The 18,711-nt window shown below is 34.2% G+C and overlaps 1 protein-coding gene across 4 annotated transcripts in view; it reads left to right on the top strand.

The window, feature by feature from the left end:
• The window catches only part of LOC136040346 (multidrug resistance-associated protein 1-like), a gene marked incomplete at its 5' end in the record, with an annotated part of 45,377 nt that overhangs the window by 17,511 nt on the left and 9,155 nt on the right, over positions 1-18,711 (top strand). For 3 of the 4 annotated variants that reach the window (XM_065724590.1, XM_065724591.1, XM_065724589.1), the window contains 3 exon segments: positions 7,187-7,276; positions 9,112-9,202; positions 11,904-12,139. In XM_065724590.1, coding sequence (XP_065580662.1) covers positions 7,187-7,276; positions 9,112-9,202; positions 11,904-12,139 — 417 coding nt within the window. 4 annotated transcript variants of the gene reach the window in all.

Here is an 18,711-nt window from a genome sequence, read left to right on the forward strand (position 1 = left end):
AAAACAATCAATGTTCGTACAATTTGCCTGTTTTCTGCTGTTTAGTCAAGTTGGTCCACCTCTGTGATTTGATTCGTAAAGTGAAAACAATCGATTCTGGTACAATTTGCCTGTTTTTTGCTGTTTAGTGAATTTGGTCAACCTGTGTGATTTAATTCATAAAGTGAAAACAGTCAATGTTCGTACAATTTGCCTGTTTTCTGCTGTTTAGCGAAGTTGGTCAGCCTTTGTGATTTAATTCATCAAGTGAAAACAGTCAATTTTCGTACAATTTGCCTGTTTTCTGCTGTTTAGCCAAGTTGGTCCACCTCTGTGATTTGATTCGTAAAGTGAAAACAATCAATGTTCGTACAATTTGCCTGTTTTCTGCTGTTTAGCCAAGTTGGTCCACCTCTGTGATTTGATTCGTAAAGTGAAAACAATCGATTCTGGTACAATTTGCCTGTTTTTTGCTGTTTAGTGAATTTGGTCAACCTGTGTGATTTAATTCATAAAGTGAAAACAGTCAATGTTCGTACAATTTGCCTGTTTTCTGCTGTTTAGCGAAGTTGGTCAGCCTGTGTGATTTAATTCATCAAGTGAAAACAGTCAATTTTCGTACAATTTGCCTGTTTTCTGCTGTTTAGCCAAGTTGGTCCACCTCTGTGATTTGATTCGTAAAGTGAAAACAATCAATGTTCGTACAATTTGCCTGTTTTCTGCTGTTTAGTCAAGTTGGTCCACCTCTGTGATTTGATTCGTAAAGTGAAAACAATCGATTCTGGTACAATTTGCCTGTTTTTTGCTGTTTAGTGAATTTGGTCAACCTGTGTGATTTAATTCATAAAGTGAAAACAGTCAATGTTCGTACAATTTGCCTGTTTTCTGCTGTTTAGTCAAGTTGGTCCACCTCTGTGATTTGATTCGTAAAGTGAAAACAATCGATTCTGGTACAATTTGCCTGTTTTTTGCTGTTTAGTGAATTTGGTCAACCTCTGTGATTTGATTCGTAAAGTGAAAATAATCAATGTTCGTACAATTTGCCTGTTTTCTGCTGTTTGACGAAGTTGGTTAACCTCTGTTATTTGATTCGTACATTTAAAACTAATCCAGAGGGCATTATGTCCTAAATTCAAGCTGATCCTCTGATTCAGCGGTTGCAAACTTCTGTCATTAAGCTTGGCTTTTACAAGAATACGTCAAGTCAGTTTGCGTTAATATCCCATTTTTTAAATCCCAACCTAAATATTGAAATTGTGTTCTCAACCCAACTGAACATAGAAAGTATGTGTTTATACTGATGATTCATATCGGTAAAGCTTTTAATTGTTTTAAAAAGTAGAATTGTGGCAAAGAGTCAAACTTTAGCGTAAAGAGCGAGGGATTGCGGAGGGGACAACCCATTTCATATACGGAGTAATTTCTGTTCGTTTTAAGTTTTAATGTCGCTCCTTACTTTCAGATAAAAGAATTAGTTTTTTTTTATTTAGTTTCTGAACGTTTTTGAATTAATGCATGTTTGGTTTTGACTCTCCGCACATAAATTATTAAAATGAAATTTGTATATTAATTCTTTTTTTGGCTAAATGGCTTTCTCTTAGTTTTGATCAGACGATTTTGAGAAATAAGGGGTGGAGAAGAAGGCCTAGTTATGATCTAGTTATAAATCTCATTCTGCTTATAGTGTATTTTTTACGCTTAACGAAAATACCATCAGAATCATTCATCGGCCGAAGCTTTTGTGTAATATTTGGGAAAGTGCTCATTACATTTTTTATGTTCAGTTCAAAATTATAATGATAGATTTTGTCCAATGCCCATATTGTTGGCGTAAACAATTTTTTAAAGTTTTCTTCGTCTCAATCACTGAAAACAAAAGTTCAAATAAAAAAAGTTAAAAAAATGGCTCTATCACTAAAAACAAAAATTCGAATAAAAAAAAGAGAACAGTTTCGCAAAAAATTGGAAGCACTAAAGAAACAATTGTTAGGTGAAGCAGGATCAGGCGTTCTCCGCTTTACGTGGCATCTGAAATTCAGTTGTTTCTTGTGGAAATTTGTTTAACCGTAGTCCCCCCAAACTAACAATAAGAAAAATGCTAGCATTACATTCTTAAATTTAGAACAATGAGCGGTAAGAAAATTTAACTCATCTTCCTCACTCTTTTTGTTTTTTGTTATCTTTTTGGAGCTTATTAACTGTTGATGTTGCTATAAAAAAAGCGAAGATATTTGCATTCTTATCTTCATGCTGAATTCTAAACGTGATTTGCATTCACCTATGTCTGATTGCTCGTATGTCTGAAGGGTTAATATCTTAAAGGAAAAATAGTGAAAACTTTGTGAGAGGTTTCGTGTCACTTTCTTATGTTTTGACATTCACAGTGTCACAATGGAGGTGGGCGGGGGCCGTTTCAGAAAAATCAGTGTTACTAAGGTATTTCGACATCGTTAAAACATTTATGCAGAGGACTGCAATATTTGAAGACTGTTTTGTATTTTTTGCTGGTAATTTGCTGCTCAGAGAATGTTACACAGCTCTTCTTTACATTTTTGTCCTCTGGTTGCTACTTTAAATATTCGTTGTGTGAATTTGATGACTTTTTGGTGGACAAAGAGTCAGGATGATGATTGTGTCACTAAAGACAGTGAACCCCTCCGTATGGTTTGGTGCTGTAAGCTCAGGTCCTTGAACAGCAGTTGGCATCTGGTAGCTTTTTTATACCCCTTTTCTTTATGGTAAGTATCTTAATATTGTGAATGAGGAGGAAGGAGGACTGGGTTTCTTAGTTTTTCTTAGGCTGTGACAAAGACAGGCGTCGAATTGGGGAAGATGTTTTTCGAAGGGGACACACAGGCAACTATGATAAGTTATTGCGTTAGTAACCAGAGCTTCTATTTCCTTGCAGCTTTGTTTGGCTACTGCGAAGTTATTCCATACTTTGCGGCGGCAATTGCTTCACAAAAGCTGCACAGGGAGCTTACATCGAGAATATTAAGATGTCCTCAGTCATTTTTCGATACTATGCCAATTGGTCGGATCTTGTGTCGCTTCTCTAAAGACATCGATTCGTTAGATGAGGTCTTACCACGTCTTCTAATTGACTGGGTTTACTGCCTTTACGAGGTATTTCTTTTCTTCGGTTCTTGATTGAATTTGTTGGTGTAGGTTGTTTTTTCCTTCAAGAATTTGTCTCTGTATTTTTAATTCATTGCGAGCCCTATAGTAAGAGCACATTTAAGACGTCTTCCAGACTTAGTGCCTTCCATCAGTCCTGGTAGTTCTTTATTTCCCTCCACCAGTGTTGTTTTTAGCTGATCCATAAGTTCAGTCGGACAATTTCAGGTAAATAAAAAATAAATAAATAAAAAAAAAAAAAAAATAAAAAAAAACTTGAACCGCTTGAAAAACTAGCATAATATATAAATTGCATATTCTTTGCTATTTCGACAGTATTGGATTTTTTCTGCTTGAGAGCCAATAGTAAATCGTGTGCTATTCATTTTCTACTGTTACCTGTTCGGATCTATTTTCTTGAAGGTAACCCTCCAGTCTTTTCCTCACTAGTTCTAAAACCGTTGTGCAAAGAGGCTCTCAAATTTTCCTCTTGTATGACTTTTGGGGTGTCAGGCGTTTTAGTTTTCCATAGTCGTAAGTTTTTTTTTCCTAGTCCCCCTCCCCTTCAAACAGGTAGATGATTCCTGTCTGGCTTTTAAGGTATTAGAAAGTCGGATTTGAAATCAGGGGCTCTTACCCTATGGACGCTTTCAGAGCCTGAGTGGAATTGCCAGCATGGCCCTACATCCGCTCCCATAGATGTAAAAGGTATCTACCTTTCCCGCTCCACACTGAGTGCGGTTGTATCACCTTTGCTTGACTGTTGAAACAATTACCAACATTCGTTGTGTTTGTTCCCACTAGGGCCGCTATAATTTAAATAGGATAAATATAAGTACCTAAAGATTAAGTCTCATTACCCCGGCATATTTTACCCAAATGGTATAGACTTGTGCATACACAAGAAATCACATAGGGGGGCGGTAGTATGGGACAATGGGAATAAAAACGTTGGGATTTTGGGGTGTTAGAAAGGGAGGCTGAAGATCGCCTTTGTATGTTTCTTGGTTTTGAATACATCTCATTAAATTGTTCTGTATTATGTTTTATTGCTGATGCATTTAGAATTGGTTTTAGGGGAGGGCAGAAGGCGTATTTGCCCGGGCGGAGGAATTTTTAAGGTGCACAATTTCTAAGAAATTATCTAATATTTATAATCATTTTGTAATTTTTGAAGTTTTATTTTTATTAAATAAGTAGAGGGTGCAGTTTGCATTAAATCTAAGCAAATTGAATCCGAAATTGTCATTTCTCCCATATTAAGCAAGAAAAGTCAGGTTTAAATAAATGAACAATTTTGTTAATAAAAGAAAATTTTGTTAGTAAACGAAAATTAGTTTAAAATTTGGCCTTAATTTTTTTTGGGAGACGGGGAGGGGGCTGCAAATCAATATTCTGACCCGGGCGCAAAAGAAGCCCTTAGCTACCACTGGATAGATTGTGATATGTCTCTGGTGTCATTCGGATTATCAATTAATTATCCCTATGCACTATTTCTTGGTGTTTGTTTGAAAGGTTTGAAATTAGGCTCAAAAGGTGGATGTTTGGAGAGCAGCCATTGCACACTGTTGAAACCATGGAAAGAGCTACATCTCTGTTTTTTTTTTATTAGAGTTATAATTGACTGTTGGAACTCCAACTTTTGTAATACTCTTCAGTAAAAAATTCTTGACTATTTTTTAATTTTATCATTATTTTGTCAAATTTCACTTGCATTCAGATGAGTACCCTCAGCTACAATGATTGATTAGAAGTGTCGCTTAAACATGATCCTTGTTTTGTTTCGTTTTTTTTTACTTTCATCTATAGCCTATTTAGTTGACGATTTTTTTTTTACCGTGTTGCTGACTGTTGTCTGGAAGTTCTCGCAGTAAACCAGCTCTAGGTCAAATATTTTGGCTAGGATACTCGCATTGTGTCTGGGATTACCCGTGTTTTCCCCCTTAGAATAGCCAAACCCTTCTCTTAAATACATTCTGAGACCACACTGGCTATACATGACGCATGAATCCAAGAAAGGAAAGAATATAATGCATGAAAAATAAAATCAATTAGGTGAAAAACGAGTATTTTGTTAGCGAGTAGCAAAATATGAAGACGAAAAACAAGGAAGTATTTTGACAAGGACCTACGCCAATTCATCCTCAGTGCTCATAGAAAAGAAAAATCAAAAAAAAATCAAAAAATAGAAAATAGAAATAGAAAAAAATAGAAAAGAAAAATCAAAAAAAAGTAAAAATACTTTTCCCCTCTTGTCAAGTTCATTTCGATAGGTAAGATTTTTTTTTCTTTTTTACGAGCACTGAGAACGACTTGGCGGAGGTCCTTGTCGAAATATTTGCTTATTTTTCGTCTTTATATTTTGCTACTTGTTGACAAAATCCTCGTTTTCAAACCTATTTGATTTTTTAATATATTATATCCTTTCCTTTTTTGCTTTCATACACAAACTCCTTTCTGTGTGACCTATCTAGATTGCTCTAGATGGGTTAACCATACAAGAACCAGTCTATATTTTTTCTGTCGAACCAATTCTGCTTCAAATATGTCCAAAAGTTCAAGCTCAAATTTGTATTTTGTAAAACACAAATAATTAAATAAATATTAAAAAAAACACTTCGTGCAGGAGAAAAATTAATGAGGGTCGCGCGAAAAGTTTTATGCAAATAAAACTAACAAAAAAATTAATTAGACAAATATGGCAAAAAAGAATATAATAGTGGGGGAAAGTAATAGTAGGAGAAATTGGAAAAGATGATTTTTTCAACTAACTACAAATGTTAAATAAGTGAAAAGCGTTTAAATTTTACTTTTTATGCTGTTGTATTTGTCCTTGCCTATTTCATGTTTTTTTGTGCTTTAGCTATATTAATTTTGCTTTAACGTTTCGCTTTTGACATTTTGGTTTATTATTTTTTTTGCATGCCTTTTCTGTTTCCTTTGCTAGACTATGGTTTGTCACATGCAAATATTCAATGTTATTCTTGCTGTAACAAAAGTAAGTACGAGGGGACTAAGCTTTGCTCGTTTGAAAGAGAGGCATTTTTATTGTTTCTTTGGCAAAACAACTTTAATTTTATTTTATTTTACTCGCTGAAGAAAGTAAAACCATCTGGCTGTTGCACTTCTGGATATTTGTGACATCATTTGTACGAATTACCCGCCCCTTCTCCCCCCCCCTAAAAAACTAAGGCCCTAAACGAATTTTTGCCCTGGAAAATAGTGCTATACCAATTTTTAGAAAAGAAAGTATTGCTGTTTTCGAGAAAAAAAATACAGATAAGTGAATAAATATGTATATATTCAATTATTGCTCAAATTTTTAAATCTCTTTCGCAAATTAACTGTAAATGCATTTTCTTTTATTCGCTGTTGAAAATAAAACCATTAGTGTATTGGATATCTCGGTATTTGCGACGTGAATTTTTTTTTTCTTCAAAATTAGGGCCTTGAACGAATTATCGTGACCTATCTAGATTGCTCTAAATAGATTCTAGATTGACCTATCTAGAAGTCATGACCTATCTAGATTGTTTTTTTTCACACCAGAAAATAGTAGTCAGTACTGTTTCCTAGTCAAATTTACAGATAAATATGCAAATCTTGTTCGTTTAATATATTAAGATAGTAGGACTGTTCATCGCTTTTCGGTCATCTTCGGTAAAGCCATAATTCATTTGTAAACGATTATACACCATTACGCTATTATACACCTTTGACTTTTGTGCTTCCTTTGCACGTTTGCCTAGAGAACAGTCTATGTTTTTAGCTGTTCGTTGAAAGATAAGGTGATATATTAATACTGGAGTTTCTGTACAAGTATACTTTACCTAAAGGACTAGTAAAATAGTCGATTTAATTTGGATATTGAGTAGCTATTTTCTTTACCTCAACTTTCTTTTCCTTCAAAGTCTTGGGTTTACGAAAAGAAAAGGCGGAAATCTCTCTGATTTCCAAGATAATCTAAAGATAATTGTGAAAGGAGAGGGACAGAAAAAAAACAGACATAATAATTTTTCATTGTTGCTTCGTATTGCATGTTAAATGTATTTCCTTATTAATTATTATCTGGGATTTTATTATTTTTAAGGTACTTGCTACTATTGTTGTTATCAGCTACACTACTCCAATCTTTCTAGTCATGGTCCTACCGATTGCCGTCATCTATTATTTTATGCAGGTAATTTTTGTATTTTTTGTTCTGTGTCTCTTTTGTTTTATTGTTTGTCTTTTTTTCTTGTTTACTTTTCTGTTCGTGGTTTTGCCTGTACTTTTTTGTATTTCAAATGGTAGAATACCTAATATTATCATAAGCAATATATTGATTTTTGACTGTACTTTTTCATCACTCCGCTACTTGTACTTACTTTTTCTTGCAGTAGGACCAGGCTTTTTCCACCTCACCTGGCATTTGAAATTCACATTTGGCTTAGGAATTACTTGGTCATGTCAATTATGATGCGTACTTATGAGGGAAAGGAATTTTTATTCCCCTAAGGCCAGGAGAAGGATGTGCTATGAAGAAGCATGTCAACTGCCCTTCCCAGACCTTGTTTTACCCCCTCCCTCTTTGAATTCAGTGTGCAGTGTGTTCAGTGTAAAATTCAGATTTTTTTTTGTGCGTGGAAGTATCTCTTTTTGTGTCAAATAGATTGTATTTGTGGGGAATTCGTACTACTGTATTCAAAGGAAATTTACAGCCAATTCACACAGAACTCTTGTTGTACAGTGCTCTGTCGGATAAGACATGCCGTTATTGGCTACGATTCTTCAACAATATAATAATTTCTAACTTAAGGATGAAGAGCGTTCTGGTGCATCAAAAAAGTCTGAGGGGAAGGAATTGGAGGAATTGTTTCATTAAAACCTATCTCAAACGCTAGCTGAACTTCGGGAATCATTTTTTTTTTTTTTTGGTTTCCGTCCTCTTGGCCCAAGGAGTTGGGGATATAAGTTTTGACCTGACCAGAAAAAAAGTCCCTAATCCTATTTTTGAAGCGTACTATCGTAGGGATAAAATTTTGTTGCCCCAGTTTTAGAGGGTCGTGTCCCCAAGCAATTTTTTTGTACATAAGGGTTCTCTTGGCCAAGTAACTTACAGGTGTAAGTTTTAAGCCGCTTGGAGATGATGATGATGATGATTTTACTAAGTGATTAAACCTTTACGAGTATTTCACTGCTAATAGTCTTCGAACTAACACTACAGGGGAAAAAAAAAGAAGAAGAAAAAGAAAGAAAAAACTACAATGAATGGAACTAATAAATGCTACAATCCAAGGCAACAATACGGTATAAAAATCAAGTATTAACGTCAAAGCAGTCTTCTAGTTGAAGCTGCTTGGAGAACGTAAGTTTGTTAGGCCTTTTTTTGGAGGCTCTTTTAGGCCTTTTTATCTTTTATCTATTTTATCGTATGTATTGGGATCTTATTGCCCCAAGGAATTAAGAAAATGTGTTTTGGACTAATCAGAAATTTGTTTTTTGCCTTTTTTTGGGGTGGTGCCCTAAATTAATTTTATTCAACTTTAGGTTTCCCTTCGACAGTTAAAACTTTCAAACCGTTCAGAAAACCGATATTTTTGCCTTTTGTCAGGTCAAAATCACTTGTCTATTTTTATATCCTTATCCTTTTTCCCACATTCTTTTTCCAACTTTCTCTCCATATTTTTGGGTCCTTTTAGCTTAAAGACAAGTATGTAACTTTTAGTCGATCAAGAAAAGTGTTTTGACCTTGTTTCAAGCTCCTTTTCGGGGAGCCCATGCCACCAAATGATTTTTATTTATTTTTGTCTTCTTTGTTTTTCACTCATCAAGAATAACTATGAAAAAAATGTCCGTTAAGACCTAAAATTTAATTTGAAGTTGTTGGCTGGTTCACTCAATTGTTGTTTCATTATTAATATCGATTACTTAAGGTTTTGTCCGTTGAACCTTGCTTTTTTCGACGATTTTTCGACTACCGAAAATGAAGTGTCATTTTTTAATAATTTGTTTCTGCATTCGTTTTTTTTATAGCATTTTTATGTTGCTACCTCCCGACAACTGAAGCGTTTGGAGTCAATAACTCGTTCACCAATCTACTCCCATTTTGGTGAAACAATTACTGGTAAGTTGTTTTTTGTCTAAAACCACTCTTTTTGTTTATGCTAATCTCAGATTAAGCGTTTAGTTATGCACGAAACTTTGGACTAGATCAAAATAAGATTTGTTTACAACTGAAATAATTGTAGAAGCACGATCGTATTTATAAAGACACAATGTTATAAGGCTCCATTATCGATTCAAATACTGTTTGTTTCGTATTGACTTGTAGTGACTACGCATTAAAAATGCAGTTGGTCGGATTATGAGTATTAAATATTAATTACATCTACTAACTGAGCATTCATGCCCTTTTTGTGACATTAATTTAGATCTCCCCAGTATTCTGATATTTTATGTGCTTTTCGTGGATTATATAAAACACGATTTCGGAGCATCATAAATATTTTGAAGGACGACTTTGTAAGTGCGTCCCCAGTGACATATCCAGAATTCGGGATTAGGGGGGATATTTTGAATTTTAGTGACTATCTTTGATTTGAAAGGCTCACATAGACGTAAGTAAAAACTAGTATAGCCTAGCCGTAGGAACGATTGTTCCTACCCCCTCCCTCCTCCCCTGAGTCCAATACTACACTGGCTACTCATGACTTTCGACAAAAAAACAAGCAATAAGAACAAAAAATACTGTTTTGCGTTGGCTTTTGATAGATAGCAAAAATCCAATTTATCAGTATTACGAATAATTAACACATGTAAAAACGGTAGTTTATTTTCAATTTCAACTTCTAGGGTAAACTTCAAATTTCTGTCATAAGTATTAAGACGATATAAGAAACCCCGAAGTTCAGCTTCCCCATAATTCCAAAGTGAAATTACATCATCCATATAGCGACCCCAATAGACGTGTTTTAAAAATAAGCATTTAATGCCCAATTTTCAAGGTTCTCGACATAAACATCTGCCAGTAGCCCGGATAAAGGCGCCCCTGTGGGTAACCCCTTTTTATTTGCTGATCAAAAGAATCTCGAAACTAAAAATACATAGAAAACTTATTGCAAATTTTAACTAGAGTCATCAAAACTTCACAATCAATTCCTGTCGCTGAAGCCTCGATTAAGTGATAATTTTCTTCTATTTTGTTTTTTAATAATTGCTCAGAAAAAGCCATATTTATATTCGTATGGTAACAATGTCGAAACTACTAACTCTTGTGTCTTCTGAAATATTTGTTTTACCAAGCTTTTTAACTAAATCTGCCGAATTACGAATATAGGAGTTTTGGGAATACAGTAAAGGTTTGAAAGCTGTGCAAAGCTCTTTTCCAATATTGGAAGCGGGGGCTTTAGTACATGCTATGATAGGTCTTAAGGGAATACCTTGTTTATGTATTTTTGGTAGACCGTAGAGTTTGGGACAGAAACTACCACGGGAAAAAGATTTATTGTATAATTATGTGGTAATTTTACTATTCTGCTTTAGCTGCTTTAGTTCATTTATAATACTATAGTAAACTGATCAGTAGGATCAAGAGAAATTGTTTTTATTTAGTTGTGTCATTTAAATGTTAAAGGATTTTGTTGTCATAGTCTGTCGTATCCATGACAACAAGTGAATTGCTTTTGTCTGCTTTGGTTATAGATAAGATTATTTGCAAAAAAAAGCCTGCAGGCTATAGCAAACACATACAACTTTAAATAAGTACCTAATTACAAACAACTTAAACAAGCAAACAAACTTTCAAACACTTTATGAATTCAGAAACACCCGTAAATAAACTCTTACCAAGCTAACTCCTCAAACATGATTCCCTATGCTTGATCCCTAACCGAAGAAACTTACACAAATAGAAGGGTCTTTGCGGATATTACGTTGTATTTTTATCTAGTGCAACTTTTTCGGTGTGAAAGTGGTAGGAAACTTAACCTTTTATTGGCTGTTATAAAGGGTATTTATGAGACAAGACCTAACTTCGTCAGGGTTAGAAACAGATGGATAGTGTTTATGCAAAGCGGACTCTCGAGAGGAAACTATATCTGGTACAGGAACTTGTTTCGGTAGAAAAGAAAATTTTTGACCTTTTTCAAGTGTTTCGATTTCCTGGGGTTCCAACGTTTTAGAAAAGAGGTTAACAATAGCAGGTCCAGGAGTGAATCTTGGAAAATAAATACGGTTTTTCATTGAGGATTTATTTCTCAAGCTTTTCAATTTTTTATAGAGTTGTTCCTTTGACAAGTGAAAATCATGGCTAAACAAATTCCTTTCTAATCTAACAACTTGAGAAAAATAAACAAAGAAAAGTTTTTCCAGCAAAAAAGTTTCCAAAGATTTTCTCTCTGAAGAAACGATATGTCATTTTTGTTTTTTGTCCTTAATAATATGCACTAAGGTTTTTAACCTTATTGCAGTGTATGAATGAATTGCACTTCTTTCAAAATATTCAAATGTAATTTATATCTTAAAGACTCGGGAATAAGATTTTTATTTCTACAGGATTGTAAAAACTATTGTTGATTGATAATATTATCATTTTTTTTACCTCAACTAACAAAATAAAAGGTATCATAGGTCAACTGCTGCCCATAGGCTAGAAGAAAATAGCAACGAAGACCACACTGCCTTTCCATATCAAACAAATACAAAGTAGAAACAATAGGGATTTTTTTTCTTACAAGACAGTGGAATTCAATTCAGTGGATATTTCGGCCACAATAGACTGTTGACTCTAATGAATGTGTTTTGTTATTTGCCCTGTATTATTTTAGGAGTATCTGTCATTCGAGCTTATTCCAAAGAACATCGTTTTATTAAAGAGTCTGAGTCAAAAGTCGATACAAACCAGATATGCTATTATCCCAGTATCGTTGCCAACAGATGGCTTGCAGTTCGTTTGGAATCGGTCGGAAATTTGATTGTTCTTTGTGCCTCGTTGTTTGCAGTATTTGGAAGAGAATCGTTGAATCCTGGACTAGTGGGCCTTTCTATAAGTTATGCTCTGAATGTAAGTTCTATTATTTTCTTTTTTCTTCGTTATATTGTATAAGCTTTGTCTAGCTCTCAGCGAGCTTATGTTAATGAGCTGAATACGCTCTAATATTACACTGGCTACACACGACTTTCGACAAAAAACAAACCATACGAAGAAAAAATGTAAAAACAAGCAAGAAACCGAAAAAGAGTGATTTATAGTCAGTGAAAAAAGGAGAAAAAAATAGATAAAAAAAATAAATCCTCGTAATCTTTGTAAGCCACGTAAGCTCATTAGTCATTTTTCGGTTTGGTATAATTTACTTCAAATGTTTGTTTTATTTTATAATATACCGTTTTTTCCTTCCCTTTTTTTGAGAGCTGAAGACGGAGGTCCTTGTCAAAATATCTGCTTCATATTTTTTTTTTTTCATTGGCTGAAAACCACCCTTGTTTGGTTTCTTTGTTATTGTTAGGGGAGAGTATCAGTACTTGAGACTTTTTTTTTGTCTTCAACTCCCTCATGCTTTGTGATGAGGAAGCAAAAATTTCTCAGCATCTTTTGCACTAACAAAGACATTTATCCCCAGGTTTAACACTGAGAACTCATTCCGTTTTAAGGAAGGCATTAATTTCACAACCCCTTATTTTGTCCCAAGTATGGAGTGGGCCTCTGTAGATGGGACAAGTGGTAACCATACTTGGGAAAAACCCTAATATGTCTCCTTGATACAAAAATCAGCTATTTAATAGAAATAATGGAGTAAAACTATAAGAACTGAAAGAAAGAAGTGCAGATGTGTAAAAGTAAGAAGTAAGTAAGACGGCACTTAAGGTCCAAACCGGCGGTGCTGATCTCGGTTTCATGACCCTTCAGCCCGGAAGTGCAATGGGGAGCTGGGGGCCAACCATCCTGTCAGGTGTGTTAAACAAGGATTACTAAAAGCACTGTTCATGCGTTTATAGTATATCACGTTCTGATAGATTAAGAGGAAATACAAAGTTTCCTGCTTGTCTTGTAGTCTGTCCTGAAGGCTCAGGATTTGGCAAGAAAGTTTTGACATCAGCGAAAGTGTTCCAGCAGGAGGTATCAGTAGGGACAAACTTCAAGAATGGCGCAATTCTTTTTAAGTACCAAACTTCTACTTCTTGTTCTTCTGCAAATTTTGAAGTGATTTTACCAACATTGTGACATTTTCTTGTTTTTCTTTTTCAAGAACCGCATCAAAGTCACCAATATTTAAAGCAGAAAAAGGAGGACTCCTCTCAACTGAAGGTTCTTCTTTTTGGTGTGTTTCACTGGATCCTGATACAATTTCCAAGACTTAAACCTCTTCTGGGCTGCTGTCACTTTTAATAAAGAGTAATTTCTTATGATTTTGGACTTTAAATGAGGGTTTGTGAGAGCCTATTTCACTTTCTTGGCTTTTAGAAGCTTAGCCTGCCCCTCAACCTTTTTTCTCTCTGGAATATCCGTTAGTATTTTGCAAACTCCTTTCGGATATGGCCTTATCATGACAGGTGAAACTGTCTGGATTGAAGTGCATGTGACATGTGTGGTTTGAGAGGCTACACCTCCCCCTTTTTCTGGATTTGAAGAAGTCGTGTATTCATCTCTCGGCTCAGATACAGGCTCAGCCAATGGTCAGTCAGTTACAGCTAATGGCAAAAGTCGCCATTAAGTAAAATGTTGTCAACAAATGGGCAAATACATGTTGCTTGAAAACCTGCAGTGATGCTCGATGGGGTTAATGAAAGGGGAGAAGCAATGCCAAAAAATTGGTTTCATGCACAGAAACTGGAAATAGCTTTGTTATAAAAGGATTTTAGAGAGTAGAAGACTGCAAGATCAAGTGATTGCAGTTTGTGTGACGCATGCGGAAGCAAGGGTAACATGGTCACGTGGTTATCTTTTGGTACCCAGATGGCTTCAACTGATAAGTGAGATTCGTGATTATCCATAATAAGTAGCTGGGGTCTCTCTTAGCTTGTCAAGTGATGAATAAACTCATTTAACACTGAAGCTGTAGTCCAGCCACTGTCTCTAATACAAGTAACAGTACCAGGTGGAGCCCCTAATGTCATCATAATTTCTTTTCCCTTGATGGAGTTTCCAGGTGCTTAAACATTGGTAAGAATTGTCTCGCTCTGTCACAATCTGGCCGTTTTTGCAACCCAACTCTTTTTACCCCGCCTTCAGCAGAGCTTACTGTAATTCATTTTAATTACTTATTAAATAAGCGTAATTACCATGCTCTATTCAATGCCGTTTGGGCAGTAAAATTAATTCTGTTTGAGGTATTTATAAATTGAAAGAAATGGTCAAAATATAAGACGCCAACCGGATTAACACTGACATATCAGATTTTTAAAACAAGATTGACAGTTATCCGTGGAACAAAGAAGTTCCACGAATCGCAACCCGTGGATCAAGCTTGTAAACTCAACTCATGACTGGGCAAAATCAACAATCCGAATCCACAATCTTCCTTTCGAGTGTATTTATTAAATTAACAATCTAGATGAAGAACTAACTATCCTGATTGTCAGTGGACCAGACTTTTCATAATCTAGATCATCGGCGGAATAGCAAATTTTCAATTCAGATCGTGATTTTGCAATTCGGTTTGTCAGTTGAAAAGACCTATAATGGTCTAACTTTCCCTTATGGTAAAAACTATAAAAAAAAGAATGTTGAAATAAAAAAAAAGAGTTAAAACTTTGCAGCTCCTTTGTACCTCTTAAGAAAGGTTATACGAGAAGAATTTAATTCTGAAAAATTGAGCTTAAGGAGATTTGATGCCTTAAAGGATCACCCTATCTCATTTTTTTTTTAATTTTTAGTGTGTGTGTCCGAATTATTTAAAATTGATTACAATCCGAATAGACGACAGATAACTCGAAACCAACATCTACTTTTCTGGAAATCTTGGAAAAACCATATAACTTCTCGTGTTTTGTGTCGGAAATAGAGATATTCCGATTTAATGAAACTTACATGATTTACAAAATTTATTTTTTCGATTGAACGCAGCGGTATTTCCTTTTTAAAGCTCTAGAAAGGACAGTCTCTAAAATATTCTTGCAACCTTCTTGAAAAACACTAAAAATAAGCTAAAAGGAGTGATTTCACAGCTTTGGGAGTTCCCTTTGTGCTAACCGGCTCGATTGAAAACCTTGTGCGACATAGTATGCATATTATCTCTTCTATATGTACAGTGAGTCGAGACAGCGCTTTACTTAACAATTAATAAAAGATTATACGTTTTCTTTATTTTAAAAATGCCTCCCGTTAGCTTTTCGAACTGTTGACACATTTAAGATCCCCTGCCAATTTTTTGTACCAGAATTGCTTTGGAAGTTCTTTATGGTACTGGGAGAATTTGCTAATAATTTTTTATCTTTGAGGTGAACAGCCGACGCTGACACTCGCAAAATGATTTTTAAGGTATGGAATCCCTTGAGGGTATTCAACTTGAAACAGTTCCGACTATATTTAGTAAATTTCGTTGGAATTTTTTCTAAATAATTTCATGAATCTTTACAGACTTTAGCTTTTCAGATACAAATAGACACGTTAATTATGATTATAATAGTGCAAATAATGCTATTGGGGCGACGATAGTGTTAATATTAGGTTCTCTGCCAAGCTGGTATTTGATTAAACGGCATTGTTTTGAAATGACTTGGTGAGTCTATAGGGGAATGTTAATACAAATCTTGTTCTGCGTTTTATTTACATAAACCTTTTTTGACAGATTTTAAAAACAAGACGCCAAATATGGTCTATAAAGTCTCAAATAAAATGTTTAAGAAGCAGAAGAGAAGCTTCCGTAAAAGAGTTTACTATCGTAAATTATTCTTGTTGTTTGTAAATAACTTCTTAAACCACACTGCTTTTCCATTTACAGAATTTAGAGGGAGAAAATAATGGGTATAATATAATGACGGGTATAGTCTCAAATAAAATGTTTAAGAAGCAGAACAGAAGCTTCCGTAAAAGAGTTTACTATCGTAAATTATTCTTGTTGTTTGTAAATAATTTCTTAAACCACACTGCTTTTCCATTTACAGAATTTAGAAAGAGAAAATAAGGGGTATAATTTCAATTAAACAATGGACAAAATTTGAATAAAACATTTGAATTGTGCTGGTTTTTTCTCTTAAATTCTGTATATTAGTTATTAAAGCGTTGAAAGTAATATATCACCCTAAAATGTATCTGATCGATAAAAAAATCGATAGTGTTAATATTAGGTTCTCTGCCAAGCTGGTATTTGATTAAACGGCATTGTTTTGAAATACCTTTGTGAGTCTATAGGGGAATGTTAATACAAATCTTGTTCTGCGTTTTATTTACATAAACCTTTTTTGACAGATTTTAAAAACAAGACGCCAAATATGGTCTGTAAAGTCTCAAATAAAATGTTTAAGAAGCAGAAGAGAAGCTTCTATAAAAGAGTTTACTATCGTAAATTATTCTTGTTTGTAAATAATTTCTTAAACCACACTGCTTTTCCATTTACAGAATTTAGAGAGAGAAAATAATGGGTATACTATAATGACGGGTATAGTCTCAAATAAAATGTTTAAGAAGCAGAAGAGAAGCTTCCGTAAAAGAGTTTACTATCGTAAATTATTCTTGTTTGTAAATAATTTCTTAAACCACACTGCTTTTCCATTTACAGAATTTAGAGAGAGAAAATAATGGGTATACTATAATGACGGGTATAGTCTCAAATAAAATGTTTAAGAAGCAGAAGAGAAGCTTCCGTAAAAGAGTTTACTATCGTAAATTATTCTTGTTTGTAAATAATTTCTTAAACCACACTGCTTTTCCATTTACAGAATTTAGAGAGAGAAAATAATGGGTATACTATAATGACGGGTATAGTCTCAAATAAAATGTTTAAGAAGCAGAAGAGAAGCTTCCGTAAAAGAGTTTACTATCGTAAATTATTCTTGTTTGTAAATAATTTCTTAAACCACACTGCTTTTCCATTTACAGAATTTAGAGAGAGAAAATAATGGGTATACTATAATGACGGGTATAGTCTCAAATAAAATGTTTAAGAAGCAGAAGAGAAGCTTCCGTAAAAGAGTTTACTATCGTAAATTATTCTTGTTTGTAAATAATTTCTTAAACCACACTGCTTTTCCATTTACAGAATTTAGAGAGAGAAAATAATGGGTATACTATAATGACGGGTATAGTCTCAAATAAAATGTTTAAGAAGCAGAAGAGAAGCTTCCGTAAAAGAGTTTACTATCGTAAATTATTCTTGTTGTTTGTAAATAATTTCTTAAACCACACTGCTTTTCCATTTACAGAATTTAGAAAGAGAAAATAAGGGGTATAATTTCAATTAAACAATGGACAAAATTTGAATAAAACATTTGAATTATGCTGGTTTTTTCTCTTAAATTCTGTATACTAGCTATTAAAGCATCAAAAGTCACCCTAAAATGTACCTTTTTGAGCAATTGTCAAACGTTACAGTGAAAATATTAAAGGTTGAAATTGCGTGCCTTTTTAAGCTGAACATCACATATCTGAAGTGCGGATGTCAACGGTTATGCTGAATCACTTGGTTATGGATCGGAAGCCATATACCCACATGGCCCTATTTAGGTTGTTAAAAAAAAACTGGAATTTAAATTTCTAACATAAACCGCTGAACCCTCAGTAAATATTTTTTTAATTTTCAGAGTTGTCATAAAACTAACTATTTATGTGGTGTAACTACTAGTATTTGTTGTAGATCACTAAACATTATATTTTTATTATTATTATTATTATAAAAAAAAAAAAAAAACACCAAAAAAAAACAAAAAAAAAACGTAGATCTGCAGAATTAAACCACGCCTGGAAGTCTTTATTTTTGCCAGAATTTAGTATTATTATGGGCAAAGGTATTTCTGTCTCTTCGATTTAAAATGGCGTCTGTATCTTCGCCCAAGCTTTGGAAAAGCTACAGCGATGGTGTTTCACTGGTTTTTACTAATTCTTAAGAGTTTTTTAGGCGGACTAGCAATAAATATTTCTTTTGTTGCTTGAACCTCGATTTCTTTTTTCTTTGGAAGCTAACTAAATACCTTTTGAATTTAGGATAATTTGAAGGTATGATCACGTCAAAATATGTATAAAGATTGTGAGTGTAATCAGAATGGGCATCAAAGGGGGGAAGGGAGGGATATTGTAGACTTTCTGCCTCATTGTCGAAATCAATGCACGTCTAAGGTATGAATTACATTACTGTATTCTTCGTATTTTAGCTTACTAATGCAAGATTCGTAGTGAGAATAAAATCAATTCCAAAATTGAAGAAAAAGTTAACTGAATTAAAAAACACGTTTTTGATACTTTACTTTTGCATATAATATTTACTTGTCTAATCATTTTGTCCCACATTCGCAGTGGCAGTTCTAAGCCTGGGCAGAGGAGGGGGGTCCCCATCCAGTTTTTCTGACAGCGGACACTAAATTCCTTTTACTTTAATTTTTATACTCCTATAGTATGCCTTGGCCTCCCAAGCTATGAGACCTAAAACTACTACTACTACTACTCCTACTCTTTACATAAATTTGAAATGAAAGGTTTTGTCA

The sequence above is a fragment of the Artemia franciscana genome, chromosome 20 (genome assembly GCF_032884065.1).
Source record: "Artemia franciscana chromosome 20, ASM3288406v1, whole genome shotgun sequence".
Classification (NCBI taxonomy): Eukaryota; Metazoa; Arthropoda; class Branchiopoda; order Anostraca; family Artemiidae; genus Artemia; species Artemia franciscana.